The 13,062-nt window shown below is 56.4% G+C and overlaps 1 protein-coding gene across 2 annotated transcripts; it reads right to left on the minus strand.

The window, feature by feature from the left end:
* Positions 1 to 5,906: 5,906 nt before the first annotated feature.
* Positions 5,907 to 11,861, minus strand: DMRTA2 (DMRT like family A2). Of its 2 annotated transcripts, XM_010356950.2 has the most exons (3): positions 11,477 to 11,861; positions 9,344 to 9,910; positions 5,907 to 8,082 (listed from the first exon to the last, which is right to left on the minus strand). In XM_010356950.2, exons 2-3 carry the CDS (start codon positions 9,900 to 9,902, stop codon positions 7,019 to 7,021), a joined length of 1,623 nt encoding a protein of 540 aa, XP_010355252.1. In that variant the 5' UTR covers positions 9,903 to 9,910; positions 11,477 to 11,861; the 3' UTR covers positions 5,907 to 7,018. The 2 variants fall into 2 exon arrangements, with proteins under 2 accessions (XP_010355252.1, XP_010355261.1); XM_010356959.2 differs by lacking the exon at positions 11,477 to 11,861 and having other exon boundaries at positions 9,344 to 9,997.
* Positions 11,862 to 13,062: the final 1,201 nt, after the last annotated feature.

Below are 13,062 nucleotides of genomic sequence, written 5' to 3' on the forward strand. Positions count from 1 at the left end.
CATTGGAAAAGCATTTCTTAGTGCCAAAGCCAGTGAACCCTCACCCTAATAAGATTCCATGACCCTGTTAGGGCACATCGCAATATGCTGAATCAAAGAACACCTGGAGCATCTCAGTAGCCTTCGGAAAAGAAAATGGAAAAGCAAGTAACATCCTTCTAAAGCTCCTACCCTAAAATGCTAGAACAAAGACTATTTAAGACTGAAAAGGGCAAACATTCAGCTATCCTGAAAGCTTGATTTTCCAGTAGGTCCCATTCTCCATTGGTTCTGGGATGGAAAGATGATAAAAGTCTAGTCAATGAGTCATTTCCAAGATGTTTCCTTTAACTACAAAAGAGAAAGTAGAATGCAAGCCTGAGGCCACTGATGGCCATTTGTACTTCATTTGGAGAAAGTCTGCCTGACATGAAGACAACTTGGAGTACAGCTGATCTAAGAGATGGAGAAAAGCAGCTCAGCTGATGGTGTTTGAACACCTGGTTCCTACTCTCCCTGAGATATACTCTGGAAATTTTAGTATTTTAAGTCAGTGTGACTTGAGTGTCAATCACTTGCAAATAATACACTCTTGTCATATCCTCTGACCTATGAGATTAGGTCATAAAAGGCCATGTAACTTCCACTTTGCTCTCTGGGACATCTGCCTTGGAACCCTGAGTCAACATGTAAGAAGTCTGATATCTTGAGGATACCATGATGGAAGTGCTCCAATCAACTGTCCAGCTGAGCACAGCCTTCCAGCCATTCATACCAAGGAGTCAGACATGTGACTGAACCTGTCTTGGGGTCTCCAGACCAACACATCTACCAGCCGAATACCACCAAGAGATCTTGGTCAATAATAAAAAAAAGCTCTGCCCAAATTTCTGACCCATAAATGATACAATAAAATGGTTATTGTTTAAACCACTACATTTCGGGGTCATTTGTTATGCAACAATAGTTAACAGGAACAGGCAACCATGAGGGTGCAGCTAAACTGGGCAGTGGCAGATGCAGTTTTTTTGTTTTGTTTGTTTATTTGTTTGTTTTTTGTTTTTTGTTTTTGAGACAGAGTCTCGCTCTGCTGTCCAGGCTGGAGTGTAGTGGCGTGATCTCTGCTCACTGCAAGCCCCATCTCCTGGGTTCCCGCCATTCTCCTGCCTCAGCCTCCTGAGTAGCTGGGACTACAGGCACCCGCCACCACACCTGGCTAATTTTTTGTAGTTTTAGTAGAGATAGGGTTTCACTGTGCTATCCAGGATGGTCTCGATCTCCTCACGTCGTGATCTGCCCACCTTGGCCTCCCAAAGTATTGGGATTACAGGCGTGAGCCACCGTGCCCAGCGGGTCGATGCAGTTTTTAATGGAGCCTGAAGTTTTAAGATAGAAGTCGCTTGACTGTATGTACAAAGTGCAAAACCTTGAGAGGAACATGCCAGGTGTGGAGCCCTGAAGGTTAAGCTTCACTGGTTCACAGTAAGTCCACCTGTGAAACTGGACCCTAGGGAAAGTGAGGAGAATCCTTAAAGAAGAGGAAAATGAGAAGAGCTTTCCAGGCAGAGGTGACCTCCATGGGCAAGGCATGGTCTGTTATGTTAAGAGGCAAGTCCTCTTGGCACCAAGAGACATGGTGAGAGGGTCTCAACACCTCTCCCAGGGCCATGGCCTCCACTAACGGGGTCCTGTGTCCTCTGGGGACAGTTACGTAGGTCTGAGGAGCACAGCGTGGCTAGAGGGCAGGGGCATAGGGAGGCAGGGGTGGACAGATGGGGAGAGAGGAGAAAAGCAGCTGAAACTACAGCTTCAGGGAGCAGAGGGCAGGGACAGGTTGAAAGGGACTTGTACAGGTGGGGCGCCCTGACATTTAGGATTTGGTGTCACAATTAACCCAAGGACAGGCTGTCTGCCTCAGAACGATGACCTTAACAGGATGCAAAATTTTAAGAGAATGATTTTAAGAGGCCAGTCCTCTTGGCACCAAGAGACATGGTGAGAGGGTCTCAACACCTCTCTCAGGCCCATGGCCTCCACTAACAGAGTCCTGTGTCCTCAGGGGCAGGGAGCTGGGCCACCTCATTCCTCCCAAGACAACAGTTGACTCTTTCTACCATTTGGTGTCCATGCTGAGAAGACCTACATGTCCCTCAAACTCTGAAGTTGAACACAAAGCTTCTCCCTGCCCGCCAATCTTGTCTCTGCTCCAGTCGGGAATCAGCTCTCTTCCTCACTTACTCCCAACACCGGATCAACAATGGGTTGTTTGGCTCCTAGCAGTTCTTGCAGGGGCCCTCTTCTCTCCCTCTCCCTACTTCTACTGATTCCTTTTTGACACTACTATTTGTCATGGCTCCTGAGGGAGAGGTTGGGCTGTCTCCAAATAATCTACCAAATTCAGATGCAAATCTTTTTTTTTTTTTTTTTGAGGCAGAGTCTCACTCAGTCGCCCAGGCTGGAGTGCAGTGGCATGATCTCCGCTCACTGCATGCTCCGCCTCCCGGCTTCACGCCATTCTCCTGCCTCAGCCTCCCAAGTAGCTGGGACTACAGGCGCCCGCCACCACGCCCAGCTAATTTTTTGTATTTTTAGTAGAGACGGGGTTTCACCGTGTTAGCCAGGATGGTCTCGGTCTCCTGACCTCCTGATCTGCCCGCCTCGGCCTCCCAAAGTGCTGGGATTACAGGCGTGAGCCACTGCGCCCGGCCCAGATGCAAATCTTACCAGGTCCTGTTGTCAACAGCTCCCAGTACTGAAGTCCAGGCCCAGTTTCTGGCACTTAAGGTTCTCCATGATCTAACCACTGACTCTGTGCGACCTCAACAGCCTGTCTCCACCTCCACCCTTTCCAGTTGCTAGTCCAGCGGGACTGATTCCCCTGACTGCTTCCCCAACCGCCTACCACAGATCACAGTGCTGCCCCTCACCAACCCCCTCAGGACTCGGCTCACTTCCTCTGAGGCATTTATAGAACCACACTCTCCCATCTGTCTGTGTGGCCCCTTGCCCTGGGCGGGGTGTCTCCCATAATCTGTGACACTTTAGAGGGTTCAGAAGCCCCATTTGCTCCAGTCACTGGATCTCTCTGAGCTGTTGACTCCTTTGTTGAATGAGGCCACACCATCCACACCAAAGGATATGATAATTGTAATAGTGAACACCTAGTGAGCAAGCACTGAGCTGAGAGCTTTTGGATATTATTTCATTTACTCCTCACAGCACCCAGAGAGACAGACCCCACTATTCCACCATTTAACTGAAGCAGAGTGCCTTGCGGAAGGGGCCTTCCCCGGCCAGACCTCCCTCGTGTGCACTTGTGTATCGCAGGGTCCTAGGACTGGGCCTGACATACAATGAGTACTTAGCAAATATTTGCTGACTGAAGTAATTCAAGAATGAATAACCCCAGCCGGCGATTGCGCCTGGACCCCAGCTCTAGGCTCTTCCTCGCCCACTGAGCAGGATTCTGCTGGGGAACATGGTTGGGACAGAAGTTGGCATACAGTAGGTGCTAGTGGGTCGCTGCGCTGCTGTCGTGCAGGAGGGGTGGGGCGGGGAAGGGAAAAGGACGGCTTCTACTTCGAGTCCGTCTCCCCCACCAGTCTGAGCTACCCGCGGCAGCCCGGGTTCGCATCCTCCCAGTGCCCAGGCCGAGTGGGCTCCAGCTTGCTTTGGGAAGCATTCAGGAATAAACGTGGACAGTAGCGGTCAGGAAGGGGATTCCCTTTTCCCCTTCTCCCAGGAGGAAAAGAGGTAACGCTGCCGCCACTGCCCTCTCTTTCCAGAGTGCGAACGCCGCCGGCGACCAGGATACCACACATTCCTCCCTAGCACTGATCCCAGCGAAGCTCAGGCCGCAGTCCCCCCTGCCGGCTGCGGAAGCTCCCAGAAGCGGAGACTCACTCGCCCCCCTGCCCCTGCCACCAGGCCAGAGAGTCTGGAGTTCCGATTCTGGCTCCCTGGGGCCTGGGTGTGCGACCCCAGGCCGGTCATTGTAGGTCTCTGCGCCTCCCTGTTCCTGACTGTGCAATGGCAGCGGGTCAGGGGCGCGCCGTGGGCGCAGGACGTTCCCAGGCGCCAAGGGCTGTGACTGACCGACCTGGGCTTCCACCGTGGGGCTTGGGACATGCAGACGCTCCGGTCTGGGAAGTGGGGACTTCGGGTGCCCCACTATCCCACTCCTAGAACGCCCACCGCTCACGAAGCCTTCCTGAGCTCTACCCGAAGGAGCTGACAGCCTGGAGCTGAGGCCTGGGCGCTTGGGGGCCCACTGCTTCTCTCTGGGCCTCCTATGTTCATGGAAGGGGAGTTTCCGCAAACCTCCCACTCTCGACCAGCAGATCCCGCTTCATGAGAGAAGGAGACCCACCAGGGGCGGTGGAGAGGCGAAGTGATCTAGGGTCCCGGAAAGCTGGACAATTCCCTGGACCAGATGGCCCTCAGTTTCCTCCTCTGTAAAATGGGGCCTGTAATAAGCAACTCTCTGGATTCACCCTGGTTTGCTGGTTTGCTGTGAGGATGAACTAACATACTAGTCTTGAAGTCTGTGACGCTCCAGATGTTCTTGGGAATGATGAGTAATGCGGGTCCACAGGCCGCCCCCTCGGGTCCGGCCAGAGCACCCGCAGGAACCGAGGAGCCTCGACGCAGCGTAGGTCCTTCCCGAAACAAACACCTTGGGTGCGGTGGGGCAGAGGACTGGGACGAGGCGGCCAGAACCGCCCTGCGGAGAGAGGCTGGGAGACTCGGAAAACCTGAGGTAGGGGGAGCGCACGGGGGCTTTACGGGGCGCAGGGGCCAAGGGCAAGAAAGTTTACACTCCCAGAAGCTGCCGCACGCTTTCTCCCGCCTTCCTCTTTTCTTTCTAACTCTTCCCTCTCCTCTCTCCTCTCTCGCTCTTTTTTTTCCTTTTTTGTCCCCTTTTCCTCCATCGGTTTTGCCGGCATCTTTCTTCTCTGGGTCCTTCTCCCCCACTTTCATCTCATCGCGCTCGCACTTCATCACCAGACAGCCAAACCCCCTTTCCAATTAAAGTGGAATTAGGCAACTCAATCAAATTAGTTCCCCATTAAAGCCCTTCTTTATTAAACCGTTTTCTTGTCCTGCTATTAAGTTTCACTGCCTGGCGGAACTCGAGCCGGCCCCAGAAGTTTACCTTGGGATGTCGCCGGACCCAGCCGAGGGGAGGAGTCACTCTTTTCCTGGATCGGGGGAGTCACCCTGCGGGGAGCGGGAGGAACTGGAGGTTGAAGGAGAGGGTCGGCCCAGGAGCGGCTAATTTGCTCAGCTCCGCGTGAGGAGGGAAGGTGAAAAGGGTGAGAGACGAGGTCTGGCTCGAAGTCGCGTGCTCACGGCCACTCTCCCAGATTACACTTTTTCAAGGAAGGCAGCATGCCACCCCCAACCTCCCAGAACCCCATAACTCCCAGGCTGTAGCCCTCGTCAGGAGAATGGTAGCAGCCACCCTGCTCAGCTGTCGCCTTCGCTGCCTGTGGTGCCAAACCTGAGATGGGGAGTGCGCAGTGTGCGACCCGAGTTACATTCAAATCCGCACCCGGGAAAGAGCGGGGACTGGGCCCCCAGCCTTGCAAGATCCCTGTGACGACTCCGGCCCGCGATCCAAAAACTAAGAGCCCTGGCAAGGCGACCCCTCCGCAGCCTGGGTGCCCAAGCTGGGGTACACACTGGGTTCCCGCTGCTCAGCGGTCGCGGGTCCTTCGGGAGTTGAGAGCACCGCGCCACTCTGGTGGGATAGGTCCTCCGGTACCACAGGAAGTCTCCTCTCCCAGTAGCCCCGAGGGTCGGAGATCCCACGGGACCTCGGTCAAGCGTCTCCTTAGCGCGGCGGCCTGAGCGGGAAATCAAGACCTTCTCCCGCGACCCCCCGACCCCCTGCTTCTCGAGGAGCGGGACGGGATTCGGCGTCGTTTTCTTAGAAAATAACATTTATTTCTAGCTCATATCTATGCAAAGGAAAGCACAAAGTGCTGCTCCGGAGCAGCGTTCTCCGCTGCCAGCCCTTCAGTCAGGGCGTTTGGCGAGTCCCGGGAGGCGAGAATGGGCCCGCGAGCGGGCGGTTCTGGCTCAGTCACACGTCGCTCTGTTCCTGCTTCAGTGCGCACCTTGACGGCTCCTTAGGGACAGACCAGCCGCAGGCAAGAGGGGCAGGTGGGCAGGATTCGTCCAGAGTTTCCAATATATTTAATCTATAAACCTGATAAGTACAATGAACGTATAGTCTAATTTTTTTTCATTTTGTCCTTTTTTTTTGCTTGTTTTTGAATGTTTCTCACGTTAATATCAAGGTCACCTACAGATTACAATTAATAACTTAGAATTCCATTTTATAACATTATACACTGGCTTGTATATATATGTATAGATTATATATAGATTTATACATATATAAAAACACACTGCACCAATGAAACCCATGCTTAACGGCGTAAGCAACAAAGAGAGCGACAAATAACGCAACTAGGAAAGTGCACCTTAGAACTTGTTTCCTTTTTTTTCACAATTTTATCGATATATATGTGTGTCCCAAAGACTCGACTCAGTGCCAAGAGATTTATACATCCTAAATTTATATTTGTTAGAGCGAATATTTAGATTTTTTTTAAGTGGGGGATGGGGAGACACAGAAAAGACTCTCGGATTATCCTGCCATCCACTGAGAGCCGGATGAGCACAGCTAAGGAGCCGCAGGAGCCTGCACTGCTGTCGCAGCCTCTGAATTCTCATGAATTCCCGGCCTTTTGGAAAGGGGCCTGGGTGAGGCTGGAAGAGGGATCCAGAGGTGGGAAATGAGAACCCAGGCCGCGTACCCTCTCCGAGAACACCTTCACCTGTCTGTAGCTGCTCCCCCTTTGCTCAGCCTTTCCCACCCACCCTCCTAAACAAAACTCAAAAACCATCTTGGAGTGAGAAGACCCCAGCCAGGGCGCAGAGAGCGCGCTGAGCGAAGAGGGGTCGGGGACCCGCGGAGACAGGACTGGGATTCTTGTTTGGGGAGCGGCCGGCTGCCAGGCCCCTTGCCCTACTGCTTCTCCGGAGCGCCATTGACCATAGGCCCGTACAGGCCGCCGCCATAGGTCGGCTCCTTGTGCACCGCCGCAGCAGCGGCGGCCGAGCGGTCACGCATGAGATCGCTGAAGGCGTAGTCCATGGGCGGGCGGAAGCCGAGCGTGGGCACCAGGCCGGCAGTGGAGTAGGGAGCCATGAAGGCCAAACCGCGACTGTGCGCTGCCGCCGCGGAATAGGCCAGGCGCAGCGGGCTGAGGCCGAGCGGCGCGCCCAGCGGGTAGGCGCCCGCGTCGGCACCGAAGTGACTGGCGTTGGGCTGCAGCGGCGAGAAGGCTGAGCGGCTGCTCAGCGAGCTCAGCGCTCCAGGCGCCATGGCGCCGGCCAGCAAGGGTCTGTGGTGTGGGGGTGCGGCGGGCCCGGCCTGCAGCGGAGCGGGCAGCCCAGGTCCCCCGGTGGCGGCGGCGTCGACGCGGCCGGGCCACGCATCGTCTGCAGCTGCTGCAGCACCCACGGCGGCCTTATCCGGGGGCGCCGCAGGGCCCAGGCCGGCAGCCAGGCCCCCACGGTGGTGGTTCAGCACCTGCTCGATGGCCTGCACCACGTCGCCGCCGCAGCCCTGCAACACCAGCTCCAGGACGCCTCGCCGGTGGCCCGGGAAAACGCGTGTCAAGATGTCTAGCGGCGTCCGCTGCCGTGGACCCGAGCCTCCGCCCAGCCCCGGCGCCGGCGCGGCCTCACCCTCTTCTTTGTCAGCCTCTGAACCGGATTCAGAGCCCAGAGGGCTAGCGGAGCCCGGGCTGTCCTCCTCGCCGCCGCCGCCGCCGCCGCCAGGGCCGGCGCTGCCTGGGCAGCTGCCACCTGCCTCTTTGGAGGCCCGAGCTAGGGGCGAACCCGAAAAGGACTCGCCATCACCGTTCTCCGAGCCTGAGCCGGGCCGCACCTCTGGGGACGACGTCCCGGGCCCCGAGTCCGCGCCGTCGGGTGATAAGGGCTTCACCGGCGGCGGCTGCGGGCTGACCGGGCGGCCTGCCTGAAGCAGCGTCTTGGGAAACAGGTCAAACTTCTGCAACTTGGCCTCTGGGAGGGGAGAAAACGTGTCGTGAGGAGCGGTTAGCTAGAAGACAGCAGTCACAACACCTCAGCCCTTTGGATCTCAGTTTCCTCTCCCTCAGCCCCACAACCCTTATTCACTAGGCTCCAGTGCTCCTCTTTCTTTTTGCTCTAGCATTCCTTCCGCTCTGAGCCCCTACAGCCTTGTCTCTCTTTCCCTGACCCCAGGGCTCCCTCTCTTTCTGTACTCCTCAGAACCCCAACTACCTGTGCCCTGTAAACTCGATGTTCAGTGCTGCTTTCCCCAACGTCTGTGCCCCAACACATCGACCTTTAACTTCCTTTCCAGTCCTGCCCTGCCCTGGAGAAGTGGCCAGGTCCACGGTTCAAACAAGAGACAACATAACTTCTGTCTATACCACGCTGTACAGAAGAGCCCACTGTACAAAAGATGCCTGCCCTGGCAGTGTAGCCTGTAAGGAAAAGCGCCTTGGTTATCTAGGAGGTCCCAAGCTTCTCTACAGGCAGAAGTAGAGCCCCTATTTCTAATCCACCCTTTCCAAAATTGAGACCTAAGAAGTTCTTCCCTCCCAAGTTGAGAGAGGATCCCTCCTTTCCCTCAATGGCCCTGGCCTCATTTCTTTCCTCCCCACAAAAAGCCACGGGGGTCCAGAAAAAGAGGGTGGGGCTAGGCAGGGTGTAGGAAGCGAAGAGGAAAAGACAGAGGAAAAAAGACCTGAGAAACCAGGGAGGGTGCGGCAGAAGCTAGAAGGAGTGAGGGCGCAGCAAGCAGTTGTCCAGAGAGCATTAGGAACGCGAGAAGGGGAAAAGAAACTAGGGCGTCTCAGTTCCTAGGGAAAGCAATGGGGCGGGTGTTAGTTAAAAGAGGGGAGGGATTCCTTAAGAGAGTTGGGAAGGAGTAGAGGGAAAGGGCCTGTGGAGAAACACGGAGCGAAGGAAGACGCGCAGGTTTCCACCTGGGTAGAAGATGAAGCAAAGCAGCAGGGACCTGCCTGCCTTTGAGTAGAGGCGAGTGAAAAAATTAAAGCGTGTTCGTTTGGGCCGGCTGCGGGAGAAAGGGGTAAAGTGCAAATGCTCCAGAAGCGGGAGGAAGGAGAGTTTCTGTATCCACGCTCCATTACCCGAGGCTGGGCGAGCGGTGAACCCTAGCAGTTGGGGCGACTGGACACGGGGTTTCCACTCTTTCTGAACGGAGACAAGCCCCTGGGCCAGGCGCCCCAGAGCTACGATCCTACTGCCCCTACCTGCGGCCTGGCCACGCTCTCACCTGAGCCGCCTGCGCCAGCTGCTCCGCCTCCGGTCCCCGCGGGCGCTCCCGCTCCGGGTCCCCCGCCGTCGGCGGCGCACACTGAACCGAAGACCTCGTAGGCGGGCCTCGGGGGGATGATGCCGTTGGCTGCGGCCAGCGCCAGCCCCTCGGCAGTACCGTAGAGCAGCTGCAACTCGCGCGCCTCGTTCTCCTCCTGCGCCTGCTGCCTGCGCAGCGCCACCTGCGCCGCCATGACACGCTGGCGCTCCGCGATGAGCGTGCACTTGGCGCACAGGCAGTCCTTCCAGCGACAGTAGCGTTTGTGGCCCTTGAGTGCAGACACCACGCCATGGTTGCGACAGCGCGCGCACTTGGGGGTCCGCGGGTACTTCTCGGCTGCCCGCAGTAACAGTGGCGGCCCCCGCAGCAAGCCGCCTGCAACGCTTACCGGTAGCGATGCGGCCGCTGCCGCGGCGGCCGCCACCGACGCCACCGACGCCACTGGCGGCCCCGTCGCTGTAGCCGCCGCTGCCGTCGCCGCGCCGGGCACGCTGGGCAGCTCCGAACGCAGCTCCATGACAGGACCTGACCGGAAAGAAGGTGGGAGAGGGGAGAGACCGGGTGAGGAGCACACCGTGCCCTAGGCCAAAGCGCAGCCTTGAGGAACCCAAGTTGGAGAGGGATATTTGGGCCACGGAGGCTGGGCTAGCGGGGCCAGAATTGCTGGGAGGAGTTACAGTCGGAACCTCCTTGTGAGCCCTAGCGCCTTCACACCAGTCCAGCCACTGCTGCTCTTAGACCTGATTTACACACTGGGGTTAAGATTTTGTCTGAATCAGTGATTCTGCTGGAAAAAATAAAGAGACATGTAAAGTGGGAAAGTCACTGATTCAGATGGCTGTAATGAGGATTTGGAAAAGTTAAGATGATACCCCAAAGCTTAGCCTAATTGGGGTGAGAGGGGTGAGAAAAATGTTCGTTTGACAGGACTGGGATTAGAGCAACAGTTTTGGCCCAGAACTTAGGCCGATGCCAAGGACAAAACAGGAAAACCCGGAGCAAAACGGTCAGTCTGGCGGAAAGGTGAAGAGGAGAGAGATGTGAAGGAGCAGAGCTGAGTTGATTGGGCCCGAGTTTTTTTCTTTTTGTTTGTTTATTTTTGATGCAGGTGAGGGCAGAAGCTTTGGAGAGAAAAATCAGCAATAGAAAGAATAGCGTTTGGAAGTAGAGTGGGGGCGAAGAAACAATTCGGGCAAAGCTAGGCCCAGTGGCTCTGGGACCGGTAAAAATGTGAGCCCCAAAAATTCCACGGTGCGGGCCTCCAGAGAGTGGGAGAGAAAATGTATGTGGAGTTTAGTTTAGGACTGGGAAGTATTAAAGAGAAAAATTCGGCCAAAGAAACTTTCTGTATAGGCAAACCCAGCCCAAAGATGAGCTTCATGGACAAGGAAAATAGCGAAAAGCAGCTGATCTGGGTGTCCGGGATCCAGGGTCCGCGCCCAGGAGAGGGAAATGTGTAAGTAAAAAACTCCACAGGCAAAGGCTGGGGAAGGGTATTGGGTAAAACCTGCGGTGCAATTTTTTAGCTTTGGAGTAGTAGTCGGGGTAGAAGACGTATCCTGCGGAAAGTTAGGCATTTCGGGAGGGGGATCTTTCTCGAACACCACCTCACACTGCCCTCCCCTCCCCTCCGGGTTTAGGGACAGAGTCGTCAGACACGCCCTCCCGTCTTGGGGTCCCAGGGGACCCTGATCGAGCGCAGGCTCCTGCGTCCTGATCTCAGAGTTGGGGTCCTAGGACGCAGATGGCCCAGCGGGCCGCACCAAGCCAGGGGAGTCGTCTTCGCAACTGGCCATAAACGGACAGCAGAGTCCCACCCGCGCCGCAGCCCCACAAGGCCCAAGCAGGCCCAGCTCCCCGCTTCTGCCGCAGTCTCCTCTGCTTCCCGCGTTCCTCGTCCCTGCCAGAGCCCGGGACAGAGTCCTTGTGTCTCCGTCCGAGAGTCCCAGACCTCCTCTCTATGAGCGTTGCCTCCTCTCCCAGACCCCTTGGGCCGCGCCGTCCCTAAGCCCACGGGGCCCAGGCCTCCTCAGCCGGGGCCGCAGACCAGGTCGCCACCCCCTGCTGTCCCTGCGGCTCTCAACTACCTGCCTTGGGCTCCGGGATCCTCCTCCTCCGCTGGCGCTGCACGCGCCTCCCGGCTCCACTGGCGACGCTGGCGCTCTTGGCCTCTTCCCTTTGCCCCCGGCCCCTTATCTGACCACGTCACCCTCCTTCAGTCACCATGTCCGAACTTCCGGACGGCTCAGAACTTAGCGCAGTCCAACCCTCCCTTCAGAGATCCGGGTCGGAGGCTCCCCTGCCGGCCGCCTGGTTGGAACCCGCAACCTGACTCTCGCAGTGCAGGGTCCCCTCGCTGAGCGCGCCGGACGCTGCGCGCAGCCGGGGCCCAGTTGCCCCGCACTGCCAGACTCTCAATGAGAGGCTCGCCCGCTCTATTGTTGCTCCTTAGGGCTCCATTAGACAGAATTGGACAACAATGTGGCGCCTGCCATTGGCCAGGGGAGGCAGACGGCACTCTGATTGGCCGGGCCCGCGCCCGGGGAGCCCCGCATTCTACAGTGTCCGAAAGATTCGAAACTCCAAAAGCTCCACTGTGTGCTCCGGGAGGGGAGGGGGCGCGCCAGGAAAGGAGTGGAAAAAAGTGGGTGAGGAGGAGCGTTGAAACTTTCGTGACAAGTAGTTTCCGTGCGCCCGAGAGCGTGTGAATTGCTCCTAATTACCGTGTCCGGTGCGCCTCTGCGTAGACCTGTGTAACCCCTCGGCTTCTGGGGCGCCGACTCGGCTGCGCTGCTCTCACTGGCCGGGGGCGCTTGGCAAAGCTGAGCTTCCCAAGTGGCCCTGGAGCCCTGGGGCGGGATGGGGGGCAGGTGACAATTCAATTACAGCGGTCGGGGTGGGGGCGGGACAGGGGTGCGGGGGTGAGGAAGGGAGGGTGTTCAAGGCATAAATGCCAGGACGATTTTTCCTGCCTTCTTCCTGCTATGTTTCGGCGCGCTCCCAAGTCCGACGAGTTTGGGGTAGTTGAGGGCTGCTTTGGTTTTTTTCCTCCTGTCGCCTTTAAAGTTCAGTTATTTTATTTTAAAAGTCCTGATACGATAGTCATCCTGGAGGGTAAGTGTGGTTTATGAATATTTTCGTGTTTAAAGAGTAGCTAAGCGAAGAGAAATGAGATTGCGCTTCCTGCCGGTGCCCGCCGCGTCCCTCGCGCCCGGAGCCTTTCCTCTCCCGCGCCTCTTTCGCGTCCCTCGGCCCCTTTTGCTCTTTCTTTTCCTCATTTTTCAGCATCTCGGTTTCTTTTCCTTGGTGGTGGGATTCTTTTTGTCTTTATTGTAAATGAACAAACAGCCCCCCTCCTTTTTTTGTTTCTTTTCTAAACGAAAGTAAAAAGTGGCCTCTGTGTCTCCGCAGATTCTCTTAGACTCAGGACGCGCATCGGTCTGTCCGACCTTCCCCGCAAGAGACAAAGTGATTGCTGGGAGGCCCCCGCGGACAGTTTTCAGTTTTAACTTTCGCCTTATTCTCATCCTGTCCTGATGTCACGGCCCTGAGGAACAGCTCGTTCTGCAGAAGAGGTAACAGGTTTCAGATTTTGTTTCCTTTTTGAAAGGCAACATCTGGAATTAATGCCGCGGCCCTCGGGCGGGTCGCCCTCGGTTCCTGTAGCTCTATCTCTG

Source organism: Rhinopithecus roxellana, chromosome 12 (assembly GCF_007565055.1).
Source record: "Rhinopithecus roxellana isolate Shanxi Qingling chromosome 12, ASM756505v1, whole genome shotgun sequence".
NCBI classification, from domain to species: Eukaryota; Metazoa; Chordata; class Mammalia; order Primates; family Cercopithecidae; genus Rhinopithecus; species Rhinopithecus roxellana.

Excerpts from the sequence above, each read along its gene's own strand:
- DMRTA2 (XM_010356950.2), bottom strand. The coding sequence starts at position 9,902 with ATGGAGCTGCGTTCGGAGCTGCCCAGCGTGCCCGGCGCGGCGACGGCA. Across the intron at positions 8,083-9,343 it reads AGCTGGCGCAGGCGGCTCAG|AGGCCAAGTTGCAGAAGTTT; the intron begins GTGAGAGCGTGG and ends CTCCCCTCCCAG.